The following is a 25,726-nucleotide window of genomic DNA, read 5'->3' as shown; positions in this document are numbered from 1 at the left end:
GAAACAAAAAGGCAAGTTTCCAGGTAAAGCAGTAGTAGTTCTTAGCATTTGTTTCTCCAGGTTTTGGGGACTCCAACTCCCAGAAGCTCCGGCCTTTTTGCCCAACTGCCAGGAATTCTGGGAAACAGGAACTGGAAAAACTATAGAGCAAGCATGGGCAAACTTGGGCCCTCCGGATGTTTTGGACTTCAATTCCCACCATTCCTCACAGCCTCAGGCCCTTTCCTTTCCCCCTCAGCCGCTTAAGCTGAGGAAGGGCCTGAGGCTGTGAGGAATGGTGGGAGTTGAAGTCCAAAACACCCGGAGGGCCCAAGTTTGCCCATGCCTGCGATAGAGTTTCGAGAAAGGGAGGCGATTGAGGCCTGGCTCTGATAATGAAAACCCCGCCAGGATCCCAAGGCCGCTATTGAAGCGATTTCAAGAAGAGACAGTCACGCTTCCACCACCTCACATTCCTGAGCTCGACGGCGGGGCGTACCAGAAAGAACCTTACCTCGCACGGGTTCGCTTCACAGCTACGCCGAATACGAAGGGCCGGCGGCCATCTTGGTACAGGAAAGGGTCCGCCGCCGTGACCCGCTAGCATAAAACCAGCCAAGCTCCTCCCCGCATGGTTACTTTCTCGTATCGCTATGGCAACGCGAGGGAGGAGGAAGGGAGGGAGAGAGACGCATGCGCCTTTGTGAGCGGCTCACAGTGAGTGACGTGTCGGGTCGCGTGCGAAGGCCCTGAAGTTTTTTGGGAGGGGGGGAGGGCCTCATGGTGTGGGCGGAGACTAGTGGCGAGAGGGAGGGAGCCCCTTTGCGCATGCGCGGTGGGGCTGGTGGGAGGCCTGTGACGTAACTGGGCGGGTTCGAAGGCTGGCGGTTGCGGCGGTGCTCTCGAGGCTCTTTTGGGGCGGCGACCAGGTAAGGCGTTTCCCCGTCAGGCGGCACTTTTTTATCATTTGAGGGACGGGCGAGACGCCGGTGGCAATGGCTGCCACATTCCACTGAGGGGAAGGAGGCCCGGGAGTAAGGAGAGGCGCCTCAATCCCTCGGCGGACCTTTCTCTCCTCATAGCCGGGCCTCCGCGCTCACCAGAGCCCACAACATGCAAAGAAGCGGCCAGAGGGAGGGGAGGGTGTGTGTGTGAAAAGGGCCCGGGGTGCATCTTCACTTATTTATTTATTTATATCTCGCGTTATCTGTCCCTACGAAGACTCAGAGCTGCTCACAATTAAAAACATTACAATACAATTTACACTATACCGCAATAAAACATTATATATCATTATATATTGTCAGTATTATAATTTATATATTAGTATCATTATACTACAATATTATATTGTATTATTGTTGGAATTATATTGTATTACATTGCATTATTATTAATATATCATTGTATATTATCAGTATTATAATTGATATATTCGTATTACGGTATTCTACAATGTTATTATATTGTATTATTATTGGAATTATATTGTATTAAATTAATATGTTACTATATATTATCAGTATTAAAATTGATATAGTAGTATTCTACAATATTTTATTGTATTGGAATTATATTGTACTACATTATTATTAATATATATTATCAGTATTATAATTGATATATTAGTATCGTTATTCTACAATAACGATAACATATTGTATTATTGGAATTATATTGTATTATGTTACATTGTTATTAATAATATATTATTGTATATTATTGGTATTATAATTGGTATATTAGTATTATACTACAATGTTATTATTGGAATAGTATTACATTACATTATTAATAATAATATATTTGATATTATCAGAATTATAATTGATATATTAGTATTGTTATAAAAAAGGTAACGGTTTTCCCCTGATATTAAGTCTAGTTGTGTCTGACTCTGAGGGGTAGTGCTCATCTCCATTTCTAAACCAAAATCCGGCGTTGTCTGTAGACACTTCCAAGCTCATGTGGCCAGCAAGGAACACCATTATATTACAATACCATTACATTGTATTATTATGAGTATTATATTGTATTACATTACAATATTATTATATGTATATACAATATTAATAACATAGCACAGTATTAGTATTCTATATTTTTATATTGAACTATACTACTATTCTGCAATATTTTTAGTAATATATGTAATATCTATATATATAAAAGAGTGATGGCATCATGGCGACCCACAAAACAACAAAACTACAGGCCCCCCAACCTCGAAATTTGACAACACAACCCATCATCCACGCCTCTAGGTTGATACAACAAAAAGAAAAGAAAAATAAAGTCCTCATTAGAGAGAGAGGAATCATTGCTTTTATCCAATTGCTGCCAGTTAGAAGGCTAAGCTCCTCCAACTTGGTCTCCTAGCAACCCAATAAAAAATAATAAAAAACACTGAAAAATTAATACAATAAAATACTATAATAATAGAAAATAACTAAAAATAATACAAGAAAATAATAAAATATAATAAATAAAAATATCTTACAATAAAATTAATAAAAATGCAAATAAAGTCAAATAAAAATTACACAACAATTTTTAACCAATACCACCACCACTTTGCCACAGCAACGCGTGGCCGGGCACAGCTAGTATAATTATATTATTATATATTATTGTACTATATTATTCTACCACAACACATATAATATAGTAAAGGTAAAAGTTTTCCACTGACATTGTCTACTTGTATCCGACTCTGGGAGTTGGTGCTCATCTCCATATCTTAGCCGAAGAGCCGGCGTTGTCCATAGACGCCTCCTAGGTCATGTGGCCAGCATGACTGCATGGGGCGCCGTTACCTTCTCTCTAATCTGTTAAGATCGTTTTGAATTCTGCTCCTGTCTTCTGGGTATTGGCTATCCCTCCCAATTTGGTGATATATTGTATTATATCATAAGGTGTAGTATATATAATTTATTACACCAAATTAGTCAGCAGATGAGTATTACATGCTCGTTTACAAAACAAATAGGAAATCCCTTCTTCCCCACCCCACAAAATGTCATAATTATGAGGATGTTGCCAATGCCAGTTGAAGGCGTTTCATCCACATCGTGTGTAGCTTTGTGCATTGTGGAATGTCGGTTGCTTTGCAGTCTGGTGCATGGAGCCTCCTTCTCTGGAGGTTTTGAAGCGGAGGCCATCTGTCCAGAGGACTTTGGTTGTATGTTTCTTATTATTATTATTATTATTATTATTATTATTATTATTATTATTATTTTATTATGACACAGCAAACAAGATAGATATGCTGGATTTCATATCACAAAATCACAAGTCGAACACTTCCCAAGTATCTAGGACTGTGATGTATTTTCGGATGATGTATGCAGATCCCAGTACAGTGGCCTTTTGCAGTTGGCAGATCGTAATTTTGTCAATGTCTACTGTTTCCAAATGCCGGCTGAGATCTTTTGGCACGGCACCCAATGTGCCGATCACCACTGAGACCATCTGCACTGGTTTCTGCCAGAGTCTTTGAAGTTCAATCTTGAGGTCCTGATAACGGCTGAGTTTTTCCTGTTGTTTTTCGTCATTGCGACTGTCACCTGGGATTGTGACATCAATGATCCAAACCTTTTTCCTTTCTACAACTGTGATGTCTGGTGTGTTGTGTTCCAGTCTGGATTCGGAAGTCCTACAGTATCTTTGCGTGCTCATTTTCCAATACTTTTGCAGGTTTGTGATCCCACCAGCTCTTTACTGCTTGGAGGTGGTACTTGAGGCATAAGTTCAGTGAATCATTTGGGCCACATAGTTGTGCCTCTGTTTGTAGTCTGTCTGTGCGATTTTCTTACAGCAGCTGAGGATATGATCAATGGTTTCGTCAGCTTCCTTGCAGAGTCTGCATTTTGGGTCATCAGCTGATTTTTCGATCTTGGCCTTAATTGCATTTGTTCTGATGGCTTGCTCCTGGGCTGCAAGGAATCAGGCCTTTCTGTCTCCTTCTTCCGTGTCCCATTCGTGAGCCATAGCCAGGTCTTCTCCTTATCATCTTTTCCTTCAATTTTATCAAGGAACTTTCCATGTAATGTTTTGTTGTGCCAGCTGTCAGCTCTAGTTTGTAGTGCGGTTTTCTTGTACTAGTTTTTTGTCTGCTGTGCTTTGAGGAGTTTCTGATTTTTGACTTCAATCAAAGCAGGTTCTTCACTTTGCTTTACATAGTCTGCCAGGGCATGTTGTTCTTCTTTCACTGCTTGTTTTACTTGTAAGAGTCCTCTGCCCCCTTAAAAAAATATTATTATATTTATTTACACCTCACTTTATCTCCCAGAAGGGGACTCAAAGCGGCTTCAGATAAAAAGCACAGTATTTCAAATATATAAATATTAAAACAAAATTAAATATAAGCAGTATTAAAAGATTCACAGTTAAAACTATTCAAACATATTTGGTGCATATTCAAAGTTAAAACCACAGCACCCCTGAATTGATCTTAAAAACCTTAATCTTTAAAAGCCTGCCTGAATAGAAAGGTTTTCTATTCCTGCCTGGCAGAATGGAGTTGGACTGGATGGCCCTTTCATGGGGAAAGGTGTATCCACTGAAGCTTTAGCACCAATCCTTGTTTCCACAACAAGCCATTTTTTTCAGACTCCAATGATCACAGGGACAGAAAGTGAGGTGAAATCTTCTGAATGGGAACAGACAGCAAAATAAACACTACAGGGGTGCTAACTTTTCCCTATGCTATCCAAAGCTACACTTTGGAGTTACGCTTTAAAAATTGACCTACAAAATCTATCTTGTCTGTAACTTGGAGACTGTAGTTGAGTTTGCATGTTTTGGTAGGAACAGTGAATTTGTTTTATTGTAAAGTGCCATGTACATTTGATGGAGATTTGTGAATAGATGATTGATGATGCTAACTCAATAGCAACAGCAACTCTGCTGCATTATTGGCTGTGATGAAGCAGGGGTTGGGTGGGAGAAAGGATTTTATCAATCACAGTCTCCATTGGTTTCCTGCCCTTCTCTCTCTCTCTCTCCCCCCCCCCCCCAAATGCCTCTTGGGGTGCCTAGGAATTCCCGTGATGCTAACGCGAGGCTGAGGCTGCCTTGCAACAACCCCAGAGTGGAAGGCCCTATCAGAGAGGAGCAGAACAGCTGTGGCTGCTCTTTTACATCTGACAGATTTCCGGCCAGAGGTTTGGAATGTATTGGCCCTGGAGGAGAAAGAGCAGAGGCAGACTGCGGCTGTTTTGTGTTTGAAATTATGAGCACCATTTCAAAGCAGCATATTTCACGATAGCAACATATCACAATTACACTTAGTTGCAGATGATTTATGGAGTTATCAAGTTTTCCTAACCATTTTGAGACAGAGACAAATGTAAAAAATAAAATGAGCTGGGGTCGCCATCTTGCAAATAACTAAGGCTAGGGGATGTCTGTGTGCCAGGAGGGGCATCTAGTGGTAATAATTTGAAGCTCTATGTCCCACACTTTCAAGTGGTAAGTGTTTCATGAGCAGCTCCCGGTTCTAGAGATAAAAATGCCTCATCACGGTACACATTAGTATGTATGTATAGAGTTGGCATCCCACTTTAAATCATTTGGATGTCTCCTGTAGGATTCTGGGGTTTGTAGTTTAGGGAGGGACCTTTAGAATTCTCAGCCAGAGGGGTCCTGGGCTTCTCTAAATTACAAGCCAGAATTTTGCAAGGGGCAGCCACAGGATTTAAAGTGGGATACCAAACCTGTACTTACGCTTTGAAGTGGGATGCGATGACATCCTTTTGATTTCAAATTGGGCCTACTTTTCTGAAATGCCCCATATGTACACACACATCCTATATGAGCATGTGTGTATGTACACACAAATGTTTTTTGCTTTGGGAGACTTCTTGCTCCTGTTCTTACATCCAGCTTTGGGGCATGCTGTTCCCTATTCAGGCGGGGGCGGTGGGGGAGGGATACTCTTCAGAGGCAACAAAGCTGCTTCTTTCTATTCTGTTACACAGGGATAAATGGCTATATTAAGACAGAAGGCATTGTCTCTGTGTTTTGCTTTTTAAAAACCTCTACGAAAGGCATGCATTGTTCAGAATGTGGTTCATTACAAAATCATCTCCTTTGGTTCTACCCCATAGCACCTCTTAGTAATAATAATAATAATAATAATAATAATAATTTATTTTTCTATCTTGCCACCATTTCCCAGAAGGGACTCGGAGCGGCTAACATGGGGCACAGCCCAAACAGAGTATAACAGTTTAAAACACATATCAATAAGCTAAAAACAAAGATACAACAATCAAATAAAATAATCAATTAAAACATAGCATACAATAAAACAAATAATGACCAAGCTAGTGAAGTAATAATACTTTTAAGAAGCTTTGGTTGCTTTAAATACAATTTCTTCCAACAATTAGTAATTTTAGAGTTGCCATCTAAAGTTTAATCTAAGTATCTTCCATTCTGTTCCATGTTTTTGATCTCTTTAAAATATTACAGCAGCATTGTGTTCTTCCATGAAATACTTCTCCATATTAGATCTATGTATTTTCTCTAGAAGAGTATCATTTCATACATTCATAAGTTTTAGATACTTGTGGTAGTGGAAATCTAAATTTAACCATTTTATATATAAAAGTTCAGTTCATAAGACACAACACTTTAAAAAGTTATCAGTCTTCAGTATTGAGTTCCACCCTAGATCTAAATTAATTTGTTTTCTTATCTTTTTCTATATAACACTTCCCTATATTTACAGTTTACAGATTACCTTTACTTAACAGTTTCCTGTATCCTAAAAAAGGGCACAACAAACATAACTTTACCATGGCTTCCAATTCCACATTTTACTACTGTGTTTCTCCGAAAATAAGACAGTGTCTTATAGTAATTTTTGCTCCCAAAGATGCGCTAGGTCTTATTTTCAGGGGATGTCTTATTTTTCTATGAAGAAGAATTCACATTTATTGTTGAACAAAAAAATGAATATTTATTATATACTGTACAGTAGTTGTCATCACAAACCAGCATAACCAGACAAACACTGAATCCTATCAAGAATTTCTTGTTACTACCATTATTTCCATGTACAACACTCTATGGTATGTACATTTCCCAATCCTGCATGCTCTGGTGTTCTGTTCATTGGGCATGCTTCCAAACAAAAACTTGGCTAGGTCTTACTTTTGGAGGAAGCCTTATATTTAGCAATTCAGCAAAACCTCTACTAGGTCTTATTTTCTGGGGATGTCTTATTTTAGGGGAAACAGGGTACAGCTGGCCCTTTGAACCGAACTAAGTTAAGCCCTCTGTTATCCTGCAATTATTGGTTTCAACAGGTTTTAAGACAAGTTTGAAACAATTTCACAAAATATTAGTTGGCCACAAAACACTTGTTCTTCACATATCACTGTCAATTATTTGTGACCCTACAGATAAACAACACACCCTCTTGTCATCTGTGTGGGACAATTCTTACTCATGGTGACAACTACAGAGCAAATAGTTATCCTGTTTTTAAGACCAGGTAGCAAACTTGATATTAAAAGAGGTCAAGTATACCCCCAGTTATTCTCTCTGGCAATTCCAATGATATATTGCTGGCTCAAAGAGAAAAATTGAAAGGCGCTTGCACTATACTTGATTCCTTCTGGGCAAGTTGTTAATGATAATATTATGCTTGGGCGTTGCGTACATTTCATCATCCTGTTTTCCCAGTTTCCCAATGACAAAGTTCTAAAGATGTCTAAATCTCTTTGTGGGACTTACACCTTCAGAGGTCTAAAGCATTGCACCTTGTTTGTGCAATGAGTCTAAAAGATCAGGGTTGTTAGACAAAAGCTACGTATTCTGTTGAGAAGATTATTTGATTTAAAGATCACTTGTATTGCATATTTATAGTATTTGTTCTAGTTGATAATACTCTGAAAATAATTTTTTGCAGATTGAGTGAACCTTCATAAAGATGGCAAAGGTAAGAAGTGATGATTAAATGTTTTGTATACTGTTTGATTTCAGAATGTATTTTTATATTTAACATTCATCATTCAGGATATAAATCATCTGTAAATGTCCTACAGAGGCATAAAGATAATTTAACTATAACAAAAACTATTAAATGTGTGCTCTTTGTGTCTATGAATCAATGATACTGCCCCTTTTTATTAAGAGTACACATGTTTTTGAACATGGTTTCTTTTGGAAGAAGCAATAGGAAAGCATGGTAGAATTACAAATTGACTAAAGTAGTTCTTTTCCCTCCACCCCAGATTCCATGAATGAAGCAGGGCAGTCCCATAATAAGAGGCGTGTCTGTGGGCATTTCTATTTTCAGAGAATATAGTTCTGAAATAATGCAAGAAGGAGATTACTGCTTCATTTTCTAGGTTTACAAGCAACAGCTGTTTGAAAAGATACTTGTTTGCACGTTCACCTATTCTAAGGCAGGCATTTAATAATTAAAATAAACAATATTTTCACCAATATTATTTTACTCAAACATGTATCTTCTTTTAAGAATAACAAGTTATTTGTCCCTGTTCCTACTCTAGATATTTCATGTATGCCTTAGCTCCATTCCTGTTTAAGCCACTTTTATTTCTAAAGCATTTGAATTGTACTTTTAATTTTGATGGTTTATAATTAGTCTTATTCAGTAATGTTCAATATTGCCTATGTTTCATTCTTCTATTAGTTACATTTATCTTTCATTCAGCAAGCTTAAGATGACAGAAATGGCTTTCTTTTTGTTTTATCCGCTATACTAGTGGTCCTCAAACTTTTTGAGCCAAGGGCCGGTTCACGGCCCGACAGACTGTTTGGGGTGGACTGACTATAATTTGGAAAACACATGAATAAATACAATATTTAAAATGAAGAACAATTTTAACCAACATGAATTTACCAGTATTTCAATGGGAAGTGTGGACCTCTTTTGGATAACTAAGTTTGTTAGGATTGTTGTTGTGTGCCTTCAAATAGTTTCAGGCTGAGGGTGATTCTAAGGCCCCTTCTACACTGCCATATCATACAGATTATCAAATCAGATAATCCACATTATCTTCTTTGAACTGGATTATATGAGTCTACACTGCCATATCATCCAGTTCAAAGTAGATAATCTGGATTTTATATGGCAGTATTGAAGAAGCCTAAGGCATTTTAAGATTGATCTGTTTTTGTAATAACATTTTAAAAAGAAACGGCTGTATCATAGCTTGAAATTCATCCTTCTATAATGCAACAAGTAAATATCCACTCTGATTCTTCAGGAAATAGGTGTAATGGCAACATGCGATGTTTTCCAGGCCTTGCAGGGAAAGGAGTTCCATCGTCTAGGACAGTGGTTCTCAACCTGTGGGTCCCGAGATGTTTTGGTTAAACCAGCTGGGATTTCTGGGAGTTGTAGGCCAAAACACCTGGGGACCCTCAGGTTGAGAACCACAGGTCTAGTGGCAGCCCCAAGACGGCTTTATCTCACATCCTGACTGACCGTGAAGTGATAGTCAAAAGATGTAACAGGCAGTTGTTTCACAACAATGTGCGGTGCACAAAAAAACAATAATAAAAATGGTGGGTGCTCATTCTGAACAACTTTTTAAAAATACCTTGCTTCAGGGAATTCCTCAGATCTCAATATACGATGTAAAAGGCAACGCCATCAACTGCTTCTTCCGTCATTAGTGGTATATCTAGAGTACACCATTGAATTAATACTGTGTGATACCACTTTAACTACCATGGGTCAATGCTATGGAATCATGGGAATTGTAGTTTGGTGAGACATCAGCACTATTTGGTAGAGAAGTCTAAAAACCTTGCAAAACTAAAAATCCATAGCATTGAACCACAGCAGTTAAAGTGGTGTCAAACTGCACTAATTCTACTCTAACTGAGAAGAGCTTCTTCCTACAGGCCAAGCATTTGGAAACAGGTCACTCAGAATAAGATTATTTTATTAATTTAATACTTTATTTTCAGCAACAGCCTGCTGAAAAGTTTACAAATCCTGAAACCCCTGGTTATGTCGGATTTGCCAATCTTCCAAACCAAGTTCATCGGAAGTCTGTGAAAAAAGGCTTTGAGTTTACCCTTATGGTGGTTGGTAAGAACTGTTTTCTTCATCTTTTTCCCCCTAATAAAAATTACAAATAAAGTATCATTAGCATCTTGACAGTGCCATATAAACATTTTATCTGAGTGATTAATCATAGCTGGAGAGTATCCAGCATTAGCAAGCTCTATACCTGATATCTCAAGAGAATCCATATAGTCTGCTATTTTCTTGTGCTTTCCTTCAGGAACCTTATCGGTAGGCTTGTTCACTGATTCTGAGTGGTCAGTTCCCTTTCGCCAATCCGGCTTGTTCGGTTTGGCCAGATAGCCGTAGGGGTAAGGGCTCAGTCGTCATGTATTTTCATCCCTTACAAGACCACGTGGCAGCCGATAACGGCTCCTCCTCTCTTATTCGGCACCATGCGACACAGAGAGGCTGCCGCATGCTGCTCACAGGGGTTTCCCAGTGCGCCCTGTCTGTTGGGCCAATCACAATAGAAGAACACAATGATGTATCTTACGCAAGCGGTGTCTAAGGAAAGGGTCCCAGAAAGGATACTTCCTTAACCCCGTTCTTCAACCCAGACTCTCTTGAAAGGAAGATAGGAAAGAGTCCCAGAAAGGATGCTTCTTTAGCCCAGTTCTCCAAACTCAGACTCCCTTGAAAAGAAGATAGGAAAGAGTCCCAGGAGGGGTGTTTCCGTAACCCTTTTCTTCAAACCTAGACTCCCTTGAAAGGAAGATAGGAAAGGGTCCCAGGAAGGATGCTTCCTTAGCCCAGTTCTTCAAACCCAGACTCCCTTGAAAGGAAGATGGGAAAGGGTCCCAGGAAGGATGCTTCCTTAGCCCAGTTCTTCAAACCCAGACTCCCTTGAAAGGAAGATAGGAAAGGGTCCCAGGAAAGATGCTTCCTTAGCCCAGTTCTTCAAACCCAGACCCCCTTGAAAGGAAGATAGATGTTATCTTGAGCCCTTGCCATAAATCCAGGTTTTCTTGACAAACCCAAGGTAAAGGATCCCAGAGAGGGTGTTATTTTAAGCCCTTGCCATAAATCCAGCCATGAATTAATATCATTTTAAAAAGATATCCAGGTTATGTAAGTTGTTGAGAATGAATGATTTCCTTTTGATTCATAGGTGAGTCTGGACTTGGGAAATCTACTCTGATAAACAGCCTGTTCTTAACAGATCTCTATCCAGAAAGGATAATCCCAGGAGCAGCTGGTAAAATTTGATTTTTTGTAGTTTGTTGTTTTAATTCTGTATGATTAATAATGAGTATTAATGTGCCTGATTTAGTGTGTGTGTGTTCCATTAATATGAGTGTGAGACATTTAGTCATAACTGCTTCATTTTGTTTTCTTTTAAATAATGTCTTGCTCATTTTTTTGCTGTCATAGAAACATCTATGGCTTTTTGGAGGATCTGGGGTATTTAAAAACTATATCATGCATGTGCCCATATTCAATACTGATAGACTATTGAGGAGTCTTTAAAATGTTTGTTATTGCCTTATTGAAATATAACATTTGTTTTAATGTTAGTTATAATTCCTTTGTAATATTTTAAACCAGTTTTTTCAACAAACTGACATTTAATGCAGAATTCTAGGTGGAAGTTCCACTCACTTTGATTGTTTTAAGCCTTGATTTCTCTTGGTTCGTTTTTATAAATGTTATCTTGCTTTTGTCCTCTTACTGTATTTGCTCAACAAAAAATGCTGGTCTTAAGGCATGATGTTGCCATATAATAATTTGTTAGTTATCTGTATTTTAATCCGATTATGTAGCATTATAGTTACTGTTAATCATAGAATAATAGAGTTGGAAGAGACCACATGGGCCATTTAGTCCAACCTCCCTGCTAAGATCCCCAATCTTATTTTAAAGTTTCATTTTATCAATCTTCTGAGATTAGATTTTATTATTTTCTAGAGAAAATTGAAAGAACTGTGCAGATTGAAGCTTCAACAGTTGAAATTGAGGAGAGAGGTGTGAAACTCCGTCTCACCGTAGTAGACACACCAGGATATGGTGATGCCATCAATTGTCGAGATTGGTATGTATTTGGTGAAAATTTTCCAGATGTCTAGCCTTAAACTTTCATGTGTTCGTTTTGTGGCAGTTCCGTAACACATGGGAGTAAAAGATTTTATAATACATTCCAGTGTTAGGCAGGTGTAGAAAAAATCATGTAATTAGGAGTTACAGTTTTCCCTCTGGACTCTTTCAAAAAGTGATTTCTCAACCTGCTATGGAAATAAGTACTTCTGATTTACCTTGCAGTGTGGTCTGTGTGAACACGTTCTATTTCTGTTCTGTCTTTTCCTGGCTAAATACACTGACTCATGAGTTTTTTATATTAATGTTTATCTCTCATTACCACTCATATAGTTGAACATACAGTTTTTACCATTCATTAGCTTCGTTGGATATAGAAACCTTTTTTTCTTTCATCTCAGATACATTGAAACTCCTAATGCTTTGTGTAACCACTATCCTTGTGAAAGTGTCATTATCTACTTGTCTTTTGCATCTTGTTCTATTATACTGCGCAAATGTTGTTTAAGTTCCTTCGTTCAGATGCTAACCAGTTGACAAATAAATACACAAATCCATTTGCCTTTGAAAGATCCAAGTATTTCACCTTGTAGTTTCAATCACCACCTACATCTCTTGTCTCAAGTTGCGTTAGAACCATAAAAAAGAGAGAGTTGGCCAAAATGGGTTAGGAATGGTGGAAGTTCAGACTCTACACTAACGCATCACTAACAAATTTGCTTATATAAATATAAACAAATATGTTCGCTGGATACTTTCAAAATAATGCATTACTTTCCTATACATTATTTTTGATCCAGCTGCTATGGTTGCCTAACAAATGTTGAAAACATAAATAATATGATTTCATATTTCATAATGTGGATTTGTTGAGGCAAGGCAAGTTTTAATGAATTTAGCTTAAGATATCAGAAACTGATTCATAATTACTCACAATTACTGTACTCTGAAAAGTTTTCCTAGAACAGTAATTACAGCAAAGAATATTGTCAAAATATTGCTGTATGTATGTGACAATTTTTACTTTAGTACTTTCTTGTGGCATATTAAGGTCAAGAAGATCTGTGTGTGAAAGATTTGTTTAATGGATGAGAAGTTCAGCTCTTTCCAGTTTGATATTGGACTACTTCATACCCCCTAACATCCTATCTGTAATTTAACTTTGAGCTTCACAATGAGAATATAGACTAATTCTCCTTAGCATAAAACTTAGTTACATGCAAAAATCAGTAATAAAAATCCAGGGAACTTGACATACTGTATCTATGTTAAATTAATCTATTTTCCACAACATGTATCGATGATACCATGAAGGAATTTCTCTCCCATTATTTTGGTCAGTGATCACCGAGGGTGATATTTGTGTCTCTACATTCCTTTTAAAATCTGGCTGCTACTTTTGTTACTAAAAACAAAGCAGCTATCTAATCATCATTATTCTGGGCTCCAGTAATACGGTGTTGAAAACTTTCTACTGTGTTTCTCCACAGAGCATTTCCACTTACTCAGCTACTTTATTTCATAAGCTTAAGAATGTAAGAAAGACACTGAGTTAAATAATAAAGCTAGAGTCATACAATGCTTATAAGCTGTTAAAATGGTAATGGACTTTTTCAGGAGGTTACCTCAAAAAGCATGTACAGTTGTCTGCACAGTTTTGCAAACATACTTAAAGAAGTGTATTAAAAGCTTCCTTTGTCTTCACCTTACATTCTAAATACATATGCTGTTGGATTGTCATGTCTCAACATATTTAAAAGTATTAAAATAATATTCAAGTTGAATTGAAAATTTGTTTGAATATAATATTTAGACAACACTGATATACCTTATAACACCCCCCTTTTGCTTACTTTATGGGGAAAACATAGGTATCCTTGTAGTGTGAAAAAGCAAAAGGGCAGGGTTTTAAGGTGTTTTTTCATTACATCTTAACTTAAACGATAACACAAATTTCTGTTTTATAGTAGTGCACAAATTTTAATTCATTGTTTTCTATAAACCATGTACTCGGCTAGTTCTTTCATTTGTTATGTAGTATGTTTAGAATTCTTTTGGTTTTTTATTTTTGTAGGAAAAACTATAGGATCCTTATAGTATAAGTCAGATGTTTTTTTCTTGTCAAGAGTTGTGGTAAAGAACTTGCTCGACTTTTTCTGCCCTAAGGTAGAATAGGGGCTTATACACATTCTTGGTGTTCAAATTGTCATTGACCTTTAAAAGACTATGGATTCTGAAAGTGGTCTCTTCTTTTTACTGCAGCCCCATGAACCTTAAAACAGCTTCTTGGGCAGCTTAAAAACTCCAGGGATAATATGAAAGTAAAGAAATTTGTCACCTGCATCCTCTTGGATTTAGACTGGTGGCTATTCATAGGACTGTGACACCTTCTAAACAGTCTCCTGCAGGACAGATAAAGCGGAGTATAATAATAATAATAATAGCAAAATCTAGATTTATATTAAATAATTAAGTTACTAGTGTTTTTACATACTAAACACTCATTTAGTCTTAAAATGGCTCTTTGAAATAATTGCTGTTCATTTAATATACAATTGTTGCACAATATTTTACAAATTTCAGTTGGCAAATGTTTTATAAGCTTAATTTGTATTTTTTAATAGTTTCAGGACTATAATTTCCTATATTGATGAACAGTTTGAACGCTATCTTCATGATGAGAGTGGATTGAACAGACGACATATCGTAGATAATCGAGTTCACTGCTGCTTCTATTTCATTTCACCATTTGGCCATGGGTAGGTATTGTACTACTTGTGGATTTAAGGCAAAAAATATTGGTTTTATGTAGTAGCCTACCTCTTTATAAACTTTTCAAAATAGCAATTAACCAATATTTGAAAATGTCTAATATTTTATCTCTTTTAAATATGTGTACTTGACATTAAATGGTAGTGTAATAATTTTATCTGACAATTCTTATATGTTTTTAAGAAGTACATCCCATAAGAAATTTATATTTTTTAGACTCAAGCCACTAGATGTTGAGTTCATGAAAGCCATACACAACAAAGTCAACATTGTACCTGTAATTGCAAAGGCTGACACTCTTACTCTGAAGGAGCGGGAAAGACTGAAGAAAAGGGTGAGCTTTTATTTTCATAGAAGCATGGGAAAATTTGTGACAGCTAATAATAATATTCAGGGAATCAAGCAGATATGAAGTAAACCTGTGACATCTTAAGGGTCTCCATTGCTTGTTTGACACTACTTAGTGAGGTCAGTGTGCACTTTGAGCTTATTTTAGTGCTTTTCTCCTAACCCCTTCTCCTTTGTTCATCTTGAAAACAAAGTAATAGTAATAGTCCTCTGAAATGTAGGTAGAGAAGGCCTGCTGCACTTGTTGTCTTTGGATCTCAGTCTATATATTACCCTATATTTTCCCCAGATTCTGGATGAGATTGAAGAGCACAGCATCAAGATTTATCATTTGCCTGATGCTGAATCAGATGAAGATGAAGACTTTAAAGAACAGACCAGGCTTTTGAAGGTAAGGGATGTTGATGAAATCAAAAACAGTGATGATTTTCATTGTCAAATGTTAGATGCTTTATGCTATCCTCTTCTTAAAGTATTCCAAATTGTTTTCAGAGTTGTAAATGAAACACCTTGAGCTGTGATTATTATTATTATTATTATTTTTGCTGTGCTCTAGGCCTTAATTCAATTTCCCAACTCTTTGGAGCAAATTTTAAATCAGGGGCTGAGTACAGAAGAGAGATTCTTCATGATAGTTGTGACTTCATTGAGGAACAAATTTCCAAGGGAGCCCTGTCTGTCCTCCTCCTTGGTCTTCCACTACATTTCTTTAGGCCGACTTTTGTTAACTTACTGGCTTCTAAAGATGGAACTTTTAATGGGGAATACTGTCCTTTCTGTTTTTTCTCTGATGTGCAGCTTACTTGGTTTTGATTTACACTTGAGAATTCTTTACCCATAAGACTTTTGGATTCCCATTTGGGGGGAAAGGCATGATACATATGGTATATTCTGTGATTAAAAGCATTGAAAGATGCTTACTGTTCTGCTGATGAAGACAGTTCAATCAGTGGAAAAACACTGTTGAATCCTGGCTACTACCTGCTTATCCATGGTTATGGTTCTGAATTCTAATCTCTGGCAAAGGGCCATAGCCAGAAAAAAATTTAGGGGGGGGGGGGTGAAACTTTTTTTAGTGAAACATGAAGAGTAGTTCCATAGTGCAAAATAATATAGAAACCAGGCTTCATCGATAAATTTCAGTGCACACTCAAGACAGATAAACTTCAGTGGACAATCATGGGGATTTGGTTAACCAGTAAATTTAATAAGTAAACCAGGTTTTTTAACCTGAAAATTTTCAGGGGGAGGGGGTTGAACCTCTAACGCCCCCCCCCCCTCCCAGCTACAGCCCTCCTTCTGCTTAAATGCTTGAGATGATTTTGATATCTGTAAAACCTTTTAGCCACTTCAAGATAATGTAACAGATACACTTCTTTTATTGACTTCAATTTCAGACCAGCATTCCATTTTGTGTAGTGGGATCCAATCAACTGATTGAAGCCAAGGGTAAAAAGGTTAGAGGTCGTCTCTATCCTTGGGGAGTTGTTGAAGTGGAAAACCCTGAACATAATGACTTCTTGAAACTAAGAACCATGCTAATGTAAGCATATTGTCTTTACCCAAATATTGAATTGAATGATAGTTCATCCCATGTTCTGTCTCCCACTGAAAAGGGATGATCATCTTTTTTGTTCAACAGTCAAGGATTAAGAATACCATTCCCTAATAATTTTTGTGGTTTAAAAAAAAAACTAGAACAAAACTATTCAAAATCATTGCATGTTAAACTACTTGGCAGTCTTAGAAGAAATTTACTGGAAATTTTGAAAGCACTTTAAAATTTTTCAACAGAAGATAAAATTATTTACATCAATCTGATACCGAACTGCAGAAGTTGAAATATCTTGCACAATTAGATTGACTGTATAGGCAGAAATGTGTTGTGTGTATTTATGACATGTTGAGTTTTATAGGTTTAATTTGTTGTGGTTTCCTGACCTTTGCTCCGTATAGCCTTCTTTCAGGAGATAAAATAATATTACTCAGCTGATAACAAATGTGGGATTACTGTCCTTTTAGCACCCACATGCAGGATCTCCAGGAAGTGACTCAAGACCTTCACTATGAAAACTTCCGTTCTGAAAGACTTAAAAAGGGTGGCAGGTGAGGATCTCATTTACTGAATTAAATTTCCATTTAGTTACTTTCCATCTTCATATTTTGACTTCTAAACAATAAAAAATATGTACTGTCTTAGATCAGGGGTCCTCAAACTTTTTAAGCAGGGGGCCGGTCCACTATCCTTCAGACTGTGGAGGGGCCGAATTATCATTTGGGAAAAAAAAAACCAAATAAATTCCGGTACACACTGCACATGTCTTATTTGTAGTGCAAAACAACAACAACAAAAGAACAATACAATGTTTAGAAATGAAAACAATAGTTAACAACATAAACCTATCAGGATTTCAATGGGAAGTGTGGGCCTGCTTCTGGCCAATGAGATAGTCAAGTTAATTAGGATTGTTGTTGTTGTGTGACTTCAAGTCATTTCAGACTTTGGGCGAGCCTAAGTCTAAAATTATTTATTTATTCATTTACTACATTATTTATTACATTTATATCCTGCCCTTCTCACCTTCTCACTCCAGAGCAACTGTATGTACATACAATATATTATATTATTAGCATATCACAATATTAGCATTATATATTACTATATTGAACTATACCACTATACTGTAATATTATATGTAATATATAACATATAATTAATATTATTATATGGTATTATTATTAGTATTATATTGTATAACATTATAATATTATTATCAATATTATATGTATATACAATATATTATATTATTTAAAATGATATAAAAATATTATATTATAAATGAGGGCGGGGGCCAGGTAAATGACCTTGGAGGGCCGCATCCGGCCCCCGGGCCTTAGTTTGGGGACCCCTGGTCTTAGATACTAGAGCAGATTATTATTTTTAAAATGCATACAAATAATAATGGGAGAAAATCATAATCGGGCAAGTCCACAAGAAGAAGGTATGATTAATATGAATCTGTATTAAGTGATAAATTCCGATCCATTGAATTAGAACTTTATTTTTAAAGTGTATTTCCAGTATCCTGCTTTTTTAAAATCTAAAATGAAACTTTTTATACTTAAAGCCATGGTTGATGCTAGTGAAATATTCTTAATTAGAGTTTCTTGTAAATAGTCTTTTTTAAAAAAGAGAAAGGGTATTTCTGTGCCTGTTATAATTATGTGTCCTTTTCTTACTCCCCCCCCCCCCCCCAAAGTCGGAAGGTAGAAGATGAGGATGCCAATAAAGACCAGATTTTATTGGAAAAGGAAGCTGAAGTAAGGATTTTACTTTTACTCAAAATATGTATAATACTTCACAAGAGATGCTTTGCTTTGTTTCTCTTTAAGTCCCTGCTTTATTTCATTCCATTTAATTTACTAGAGATTAAAAGTATATATTTTAAGATTGCACTTCACTTCAGTTGAGAGGGAAGAAATTTATTTAGACTGCTATAAGTTATTGTTTTGGTGTATTGGTTTTGGAGTGTTACTATGGCAAAGAATGGGAAGAAACTAATATGTTACTACTTCTCTTGTAACATACCTGCCCAGAGAAAATGTGATAGTAACTGTTTGTTTGTTTTTTAGCTCCGTCGCATGCAAGAGATGATTGCCAGGATGCAGGCGCAGATGCAGATGCAAAGGCAGGGCGGCGAGGGAGACAGCGCTGTGGCTCATGGGCATAAAGTTTAAATTATTTGGTAAGATTACCTTTTTTATAGAAAAATATTGCAGTAACTGTTAGAATAGCTTTTTAACAATTAAAGATATAAAGTGCAACAAAACCTTTAAAGTATTCTCAGTTCTATTATATGGTATGGAGTCGAGACCTTTCAGGATTGTGGGTTTCCCTATTTAAAGAAAAGTACAACCGATTGAATTATAGACTTTTTGTGGGATGTTAAGAATTTATGTGTATAAAACTAGAATTTTTTAAGTAATATAATAATTAAAATGTAAAATGTATAGTTAATTCAAGGCAAATTAAATAAGAAATAAGTGCTGAAAGAAATTCATTGCTGGTGAAAAAAATCAGCTCAAGATTTGGATACAGTGCAATATATTTATTTGTTTAGGATAGCCATATCCAAAAAATAATTGTGTCACAATGTTGTCCAACTCTGATAGAGAAAGAACAAGAAGAAGTAAAAGATACCAGGGACTTTTGGCTCTCCTTCTCCCTTAATAAAGAACCAAACCACACAAATGTAATAAACATGCTGCATGTTATATATCATTGGTTCTGAAACAATGCCAAATCACATTCTGCATTTTGAAGGCAGTCTCCAGTTGAGGTAGGAAACTCATGCTATACAGTGTATCAATACTGTCCTTTTTGCAGATACCATCATTAAATGAAGCCCTTTCAGACGTGATGCAGTGGCATATTTTGTGGTGAGAGATGCTTCTTATGAGTTGGAAGACCATTTGCATTCAACATTGGAAATACATTGTGGTCATTTTTGTAATGCCTACTTTATAAACAACAGATTTGGTCAATATTTTAATGTTATTATGTTATGTGGTGATTTATTAACTTTGATAGTTTTACTCTTTTACTGAACTTTTAAAAAAATATCCTGGCTACACAGATACTTCAAATGTTTCCTAACTTGATACTATTCATGTGATGATGTGGATTACTATCACTATTTTGTCTTTCTTTGGTTGCACTGAAGGGATCATGGGATTTTGACCACCACCCCTAAGGTCCAAAATCTGCATGTGTGCTTTGCATTTCCCCTGTAACCATTCCTGATAACCTAGTAGTCTAGTTTATATGCACATACCCAAAAAATATTTTAAACCATTATCTCGAGAAATATCAAATCTTTATTTGCTCAGTATTAGCTACTTTTGATGCAGAAATTTATAAAGACGGTTGTGAGTGAACATTTGGGCTTTGAAATGGAGTTCTTTGGTTGTAGGCTAGCCAACAGTACAAGTGACAAAATATTTTTTTCAGTGCCATTTCTTCTTGCATTTAGTAGGATATTAGTCCTGTGTGCCTCTAACACCCCTGAGCTGCTCTACATTTCCACAGCTGCAGAGTTACTCTGCCACATTGCTACCACACATGTAAAATTTTGTGTCTTAATGGAAAAAAAGAGAACAAACTTACAGTATAACATTTAAAGGCATGTTACAATATAGGAAACAATTTCTGTCAGATCTTCAGGGATATATATTTTTGTATATTTGACCTTTTAAAAAACGGTTAGACCAAAAGACACCCTCAGGCATATTTTGCTCTGGCAGAGCTGGTTTTGCCATAGGAAAATCCAGGCACTGGCATTTGCACTGTGAGGAAAGAGTAATTTTAAGTCTCGTGTTGTTTAGTCTTCCATCTTCAATAGTATACTGAATCCCTTAGAGTGGGCAGGTTGTCTGCTGACATCTTTCTCCTGGTCGCTGTTACATACTGATTGTTTTCTGATAATGTTTTGTGTCTTTGTACTTTATTTTGACAACTATTCTGGAAAATAATGGAAGACTATGCTTCTCCCTTATGTCTGCAAAAAAAAAAAACAAGTTAATTGGATCTAATGCAGTAATTTTAGCAGTAACTTTAATTCTAAAGAACTGTGATTTTAAATGTTGCTCCTGAAAATGTTGCAAGTGTCTATATACATATCTGTATAAATAAGTATATCCAGCTATTTCTCAAAAGTGAAGAGCAGTTCATGTGAAGTGACCCTGCTTAATTATAAAATTCCTTTCTTTTTAGAAGTTTACTAATGCTTTATTTTTCATTTTTTATGGCAGTAAAAGTTGCTTGCTGTGTGCTAAGCTTGTATTGCCATAAATAAAGTATCATTAAAACTAAAATTTGTAGTATTACAGTAGAACTGCAGGAAAGGAGAGATTTACAATATGCTAGTGGTTTTAATTTTTTTTTTAACATTTATCTATTTTTGAGTGTCTGTTCAACTCAGTAATTGCTGTTATAGAATTTATAATTCAAACAGTTTACAACTCAGTGCCAAAAGACTGAACATGGGTACTCGGTGCATGATACTGTTTTTAATATTATAATAATGTAGACTTCCTTTTAAAACGAAAACCTCACATCCATAAACTGTTGTTTGAGTTCCTAATTACTTCAGCTGAAACTTAAGAATAAACAGTGTCTGAAGCTCAGGTCTTTAGTTTCTGGGCTTGCTTCAAAAGCTGCCAGAGCTGACCTTGAATAACAGAAAGAAGTGAAAAAAATCTTTATAATATAAAATTCAAGAGAATAGGAATGTAATAATAAGATTGTAGAAGAGATAGCTGTCAAACAAAGGCTTTAAGACAAGCGTAAGAAACCATGTTTGTTAATTGCCCCTTTCCCTGTTTCTCTTCTGTCATAAGATATATGGTTCAAGCAAGTCTCCCAATCTTCCAGAACAGATTTTCGATAGGGAGCTGTAAGAAGGGAATTGGTACAAACCCCCAGTTCTCTTCACTGAACTGTGATATTTCATGAACACTGTTTTGCTCATCCATCTCTGGACTCAACCAGAATGTTCATATATTTGGCTGAAATGGTAAAACTTGTATTAAAACATTCCAAATAATTACAAAAACAGATCATAAGCTTTTGGCTGCATGTTTACCTTTCTCCTTTCCTCAAAATAAGCCATTCTAATTTTTTTGTCCAACATCAAATCACATACAGAGGAGTTAAGTTATGTTTGTTTTGAACACACTTTTGAAATCTCCCATTTGTCAGGATCATGTTTGAACTGGTATTGGCAGTCTCGGTGTGCGTTTATTACTTTTAATAAACCATACTGCATTGGGTTAATTTGCCAATTATAGGAAAATTGTATGTGTGTGCCAAATAATTAGTGGAAGCTAACCCCACTTTATAGCTCAGTTTTCATTAAATACATAACAAATCGTACATACATTCTGAACTAATATGCACCCCTGCATGTGTAGCTTGGTTGCTGTGAATAGACCATTGCATACTGTGGTCTTTGCCTGTGGACTTGTATTTTGAAGTGTCTTGGCTTTTTATGTTAGTTTATAACTGTTCAAACTGTTTAAAGATACTAAACATTCATAAATTACTCTTTTGGATTTTTTTAATTTAAAATTTTAAGATATTTTTAACAAAGTGGGGCGTAAGTTCCATGGGACTGATTTGATATTTCTGTGCCTGGCATAGTTCTAAAATCCGTTTGTACCTTTTTTCTGCAGTGAGCCATATTCCAATATTTAGTGTTGAAGAAAAGTATTAATAACTAAAGTTATTATCAGGCATTCTTCAACCTTTGGAAATATAGTTGGCATCAGAATAGCTTCTGTCCTCCTTCAGGATACTTGCCAGTCTATAGAGCATTCCAAACACTTTTCTTTAATAAAAATTAACATAGTTACAATTTTAAGAGTATATTATTAACACTTTTACTGTTTTGTATTGGGATACTTAAAAGGGCTAATTTTGTATAAGACAATATTAACATAAAATTGGTTTACTGTACTCTCAACATTAGCCAAGACTATTAATAAACATAACGTATTAAAATGAGTGTGTCTGCTGTGAATTCTTTGGACAACTGCTAGCAAGTTAAATGTAAAAAAAGTTTCTATTTAAGATAAGATGACTTTTTTGTAAATAATACTGATTATAACCTGAGATAAGGCAATTCATTCTCAGGCCTTTCAGAGTACTATATTCACCCATATTTTTTAAAATGTATATTATTGAAACGTTGGTGTCCTTAATGGATTTTGAACTCTGCCTGCCAGAAGGCTTGCTCATCTCCTCAGCAAGCAAGTGAGCCTTTGATGGTGGTGGGACTAGCAGAAAGCTTCCCAGCCCCGTGCAGAGCATGTTAGAACTCCAGCAAGTCTGGGGCTATTTGGTTTTTTGGATATCTTGGACCTTCACTGTATAGAGCTTTATAGGTTATGACCAGCACTTTGAATTGTGAATCATGCTGGTAAAGCTGTTTGAACAAGAGAGTTAAATGCTTCCTATAACTGGCCCCAGTCAGCTTCTTGGACACTGCATTTTGGATTGATGATGTTTCTGAACAATTTCTAAAGGCAGACCTAAGTAGAGTGTGTTAACAGTAGGCCAAGACATGTGTCACTGTAGCTAGAGCTGATGCTTCAAGGAACAGACATGGCTGGCATGCTAGGTTTAGCTTTCCAAATGTATTTCTAGCCACTACTAAAAGCTGGTATCCAAGTTCAATGTTGAATCTGGGAGAACATCCAAACAAAGGGAGTATAATCACACCCAGCACAGGTGAAATCCCTATTCCCTGATCTGCCTTTGATCAAGAGCATCTCCGTCTTGTCTGCATTAAGTTTCATTTTATTTCCCCTCATCCAGTTCATTAATGACAACAGACATTGGTTCAGTACCTTAGAATCAGATGGGAAGCAGAGGTAGAGTGGATGTCATCAGCATGTTGGAAACACCAAAGCCCAAAAGCCTAAATTACTTTTTCTAGCTATTTCATATAGATGCTAAATACATGGGCAAAACAGTACCCAGGGGTCCCCACAGGCCAATGGTCAGGGCATAGGAGTTCTTCTGAATTTGCTCCTCCAAGAAGAACTGCAACATTGCATAACAGTGCCCCCAAGTGCCTTTTCAGAAAGGGAGCCCAGAAGGATACAATGGTACTCAAAGCAGCTTGAGGGTTAAGGCAGAACCAACAGGATGCACTCCCCATCCAGTCCCCTTTGTAGGTCATACATGAAGGCTACCAAAGCTGTCTCCATACCATAACCAGGCCTGAGGTCTAGCTGAAATGTATCTAGATAATTATGTCCCAGAAACCCCTGGAACTGGAAGGCCACAATATCATTTTTGTTTCAGAATCTGCCCCAAAATGGAATGTTGAAGACTGGGTGATAATTACCCAGAATGGTGGGATCCAAGAATACCTTTTTTTTTAAAAAGTAACAGACTCTTGTGCAGGATGGAAACTTCCCTTGATGCAGTGAGACATTCATCGTGCTCCTTTCTCACTAGGCTAGTCCCCCAGAGTATCCCCTGTAACATGGATAGCACCAGATATTACTTGAGACAAACTCATGGTTGTTATGGCAGACTTAAAGTCCTAACCGGCTCCTGACATAGAAGCATCTGGATGCTGAAATCCCTCAATACAATGAGCTACACACAGTGGTGCTGAGACGAGGTCAGCTAGCTCAGAAAGTAAGATGGTTGAACAATGGATTGGGCAGTATACCAAAGGAATCCCTATTCCGTTTTGGACACACCCCTTCAAAAACATACATGAATCCAGCAGACCATGGTACAGGGCATCTGGTGAAGTAGCTGGAATGATATGAGTCCACTGGAACTGTATCCCCCTTGCACCACACCAGGCCTTGCCTTCTGTTGTACAGAAAATCCAGTTGGACAAACCTGGGAGAAGTTGCCTTGCTTCCATAGCTTCATCCAACCAGGCCTCTTGAATACATGCCAGGTCAGTATGCTCATCCAGGATCAAATCCTGAATCAAGGAAGTTTTTCCATTCATCTACCTGGCATTGAGCAGTGGCATTTACAGCCCAAGGGACATGTTGCCAGTTCCATCCAGACAATTTGAAATGGGGACAGCTTGGGGATAACACCCTATGGTTCTCCCCTTTTACCATTATTACTAGTCTATATTTGTCATATATAAAGGGAATCAAGGCAAGAAGAGAGGGCAGGCATGTTTTCTGCTGCTCTAGACACTAGTATACAATGGGGCAATGGATTCAAATTACAGGAAACGAGATTCTACCTAAACATCAGGAAGAACTTCCTAATGGTAAGAGCTGTCCAACTGTGGAATATGCTGCTTTGGAGTATGGTGGAGTATGGTCTCTGAAGCTTCTTAAACAAAGGTTGGATGGCCATCTGTTGGGAGTGCCTTGCTGTGTATTCCTACATGGCAGAATGGGATTGGACTGGATGGTCCTGGGGTCTTGTCAAACTCTTTAGGATTTTAAGAGCTGAAAGAAATACAACTAATTGACGTTGACATGCATCCAGAACTAAGCTTGACTTGTGCACATGTACTGAAAAGCTCCAAAGAACACCGGGAGGCTTAGTCCTGAGTTGTTTTGGGTCTTTGTTTGACCATGTCAGGATTTCAGAATTAGATCTGAGAAAACATGCATGGGAATGAATAATTAATCTCATCACAGCCAGGAATCTTTCCCACTAGATGGCAGCATATTCTTGGTTTTCCTTGCCATTGGTGTGCAACAAGTCTTATTTCTGATTCCATTTTACTTTTCTTGTTAGATTAGTTTCAGTATAAAAACTTTATGCATTATTATCTGTCTCCAGGTTTGATTACTTTGGTGGGTATCAGAATTTCTTCTTTAGTTTCATCTGCTGTAAGATGAGCTTTTAGGGAGTGTAACAACCTGCTTGAACTAGTTGATTGAAAGAGTGTTGAAAGACAAGCCCCCCTCAATGGATTGTCACCTTGCCGTGGTGAGGGGGCTTGCGTGTTCCGATGAACTTGTGGGCACTGGAGTGAT

General features: G+C 37.0%; 2 protein-coding genes across 3 annotated transcripts in view; one reads left to right on the top strand and one right to left on the bottom strand.

The window, feature by feature from the left end:
- The window catches only part of hdlbp (high density lipoprotein binding protein), a 72,477-nt gene extending 71,844 nt beyond the window's left edge, over positions 1-633 (bottom strand). Inside the window, exon 1 of the mRNA XM_003218314.4 lies at positions 494-633. The gene's annotated coding sequence lies outside the window, so the exon portion shown is untranslated. The remainder of the gene's footprint in view (positions 1-493) is intronic.
- septin2 (septin 2) lies at positions 562-22,754 on the top strand. 2 transcript variants are annotated; one of them, XM_062976524.1, is made up of 13 exons: positions 562-696; positions 7,901-7,930; positions 9,937-10,060; positions 11,148-11,234; positions 11,945-12,068; positions 14,695-14,829; positions 15,059-15,176; positions 15,480-15,581; positions 16,588-16,733; positions 17,213-17,296; positions 18,451-18,511; positions 18,824-18,936; positions 19,578-22,754. In XM_062976524.1, the coding sequence occupies exons 2-12, from the start codon at positions 7,922-7,924 to the stop codon at positions 18,926-18,928; spliced, it is 1,095 nt and encodes a 364-aa protein (XP_062832594.1). In that variant the 5' UTR covers positions 562-696; positions 7,901-7,921; the 3' UTR covers positions 18,929-18,936; positions 19,578-22,754. The 2 variants fall into 2 exon arrangements, with proteins under 2 accessions (XP_062832594.1, XP_003218363.1); XM_003218315.4 differs by lacking the exon at positions 562-696 and adding an exon at positions 762-908.
- Positions 22,755-25,726: the final 2,972 nt, after the last annotated feature.

Source organism: Anolis carolinensis, chromosome 3 (genome assembly GCF_035594765.1).
Source record: "Anolis carolinensis isolate JA03-04 chromosome 3, rAnoCar3.1.pri, whole genome shotgun sequence".
Classification (NCBI taxonomy): domain Eukaryota; kingdom Metazoa; phylum Chordata; class Lepidosauria; order Squamata; family Dactyloidae; genus Anolis; species Anolis carolinensis.
This window is presented reverse-complemented; position numbering and strand designations above follow the sequence as displayed.

Coding starts and splice junctions, on each gene's coding strand:
- septin2 (XM_062976524.1), top strand. Junction 15,177..15,479: donor GGGAAAGACTGAAGAAAAGG/GTGAGCTTTTAT, acceptor TATTTTCCCCAG/ATTCTGGATGAGATTGAAGA. Junction 15,582..16,587: donor AACAGACCAGGCTTTTGAAG/GTAAGGGATGTT, acceptor CTTCAATTTCAG/ACCAGCATTCCATTTTGTGT.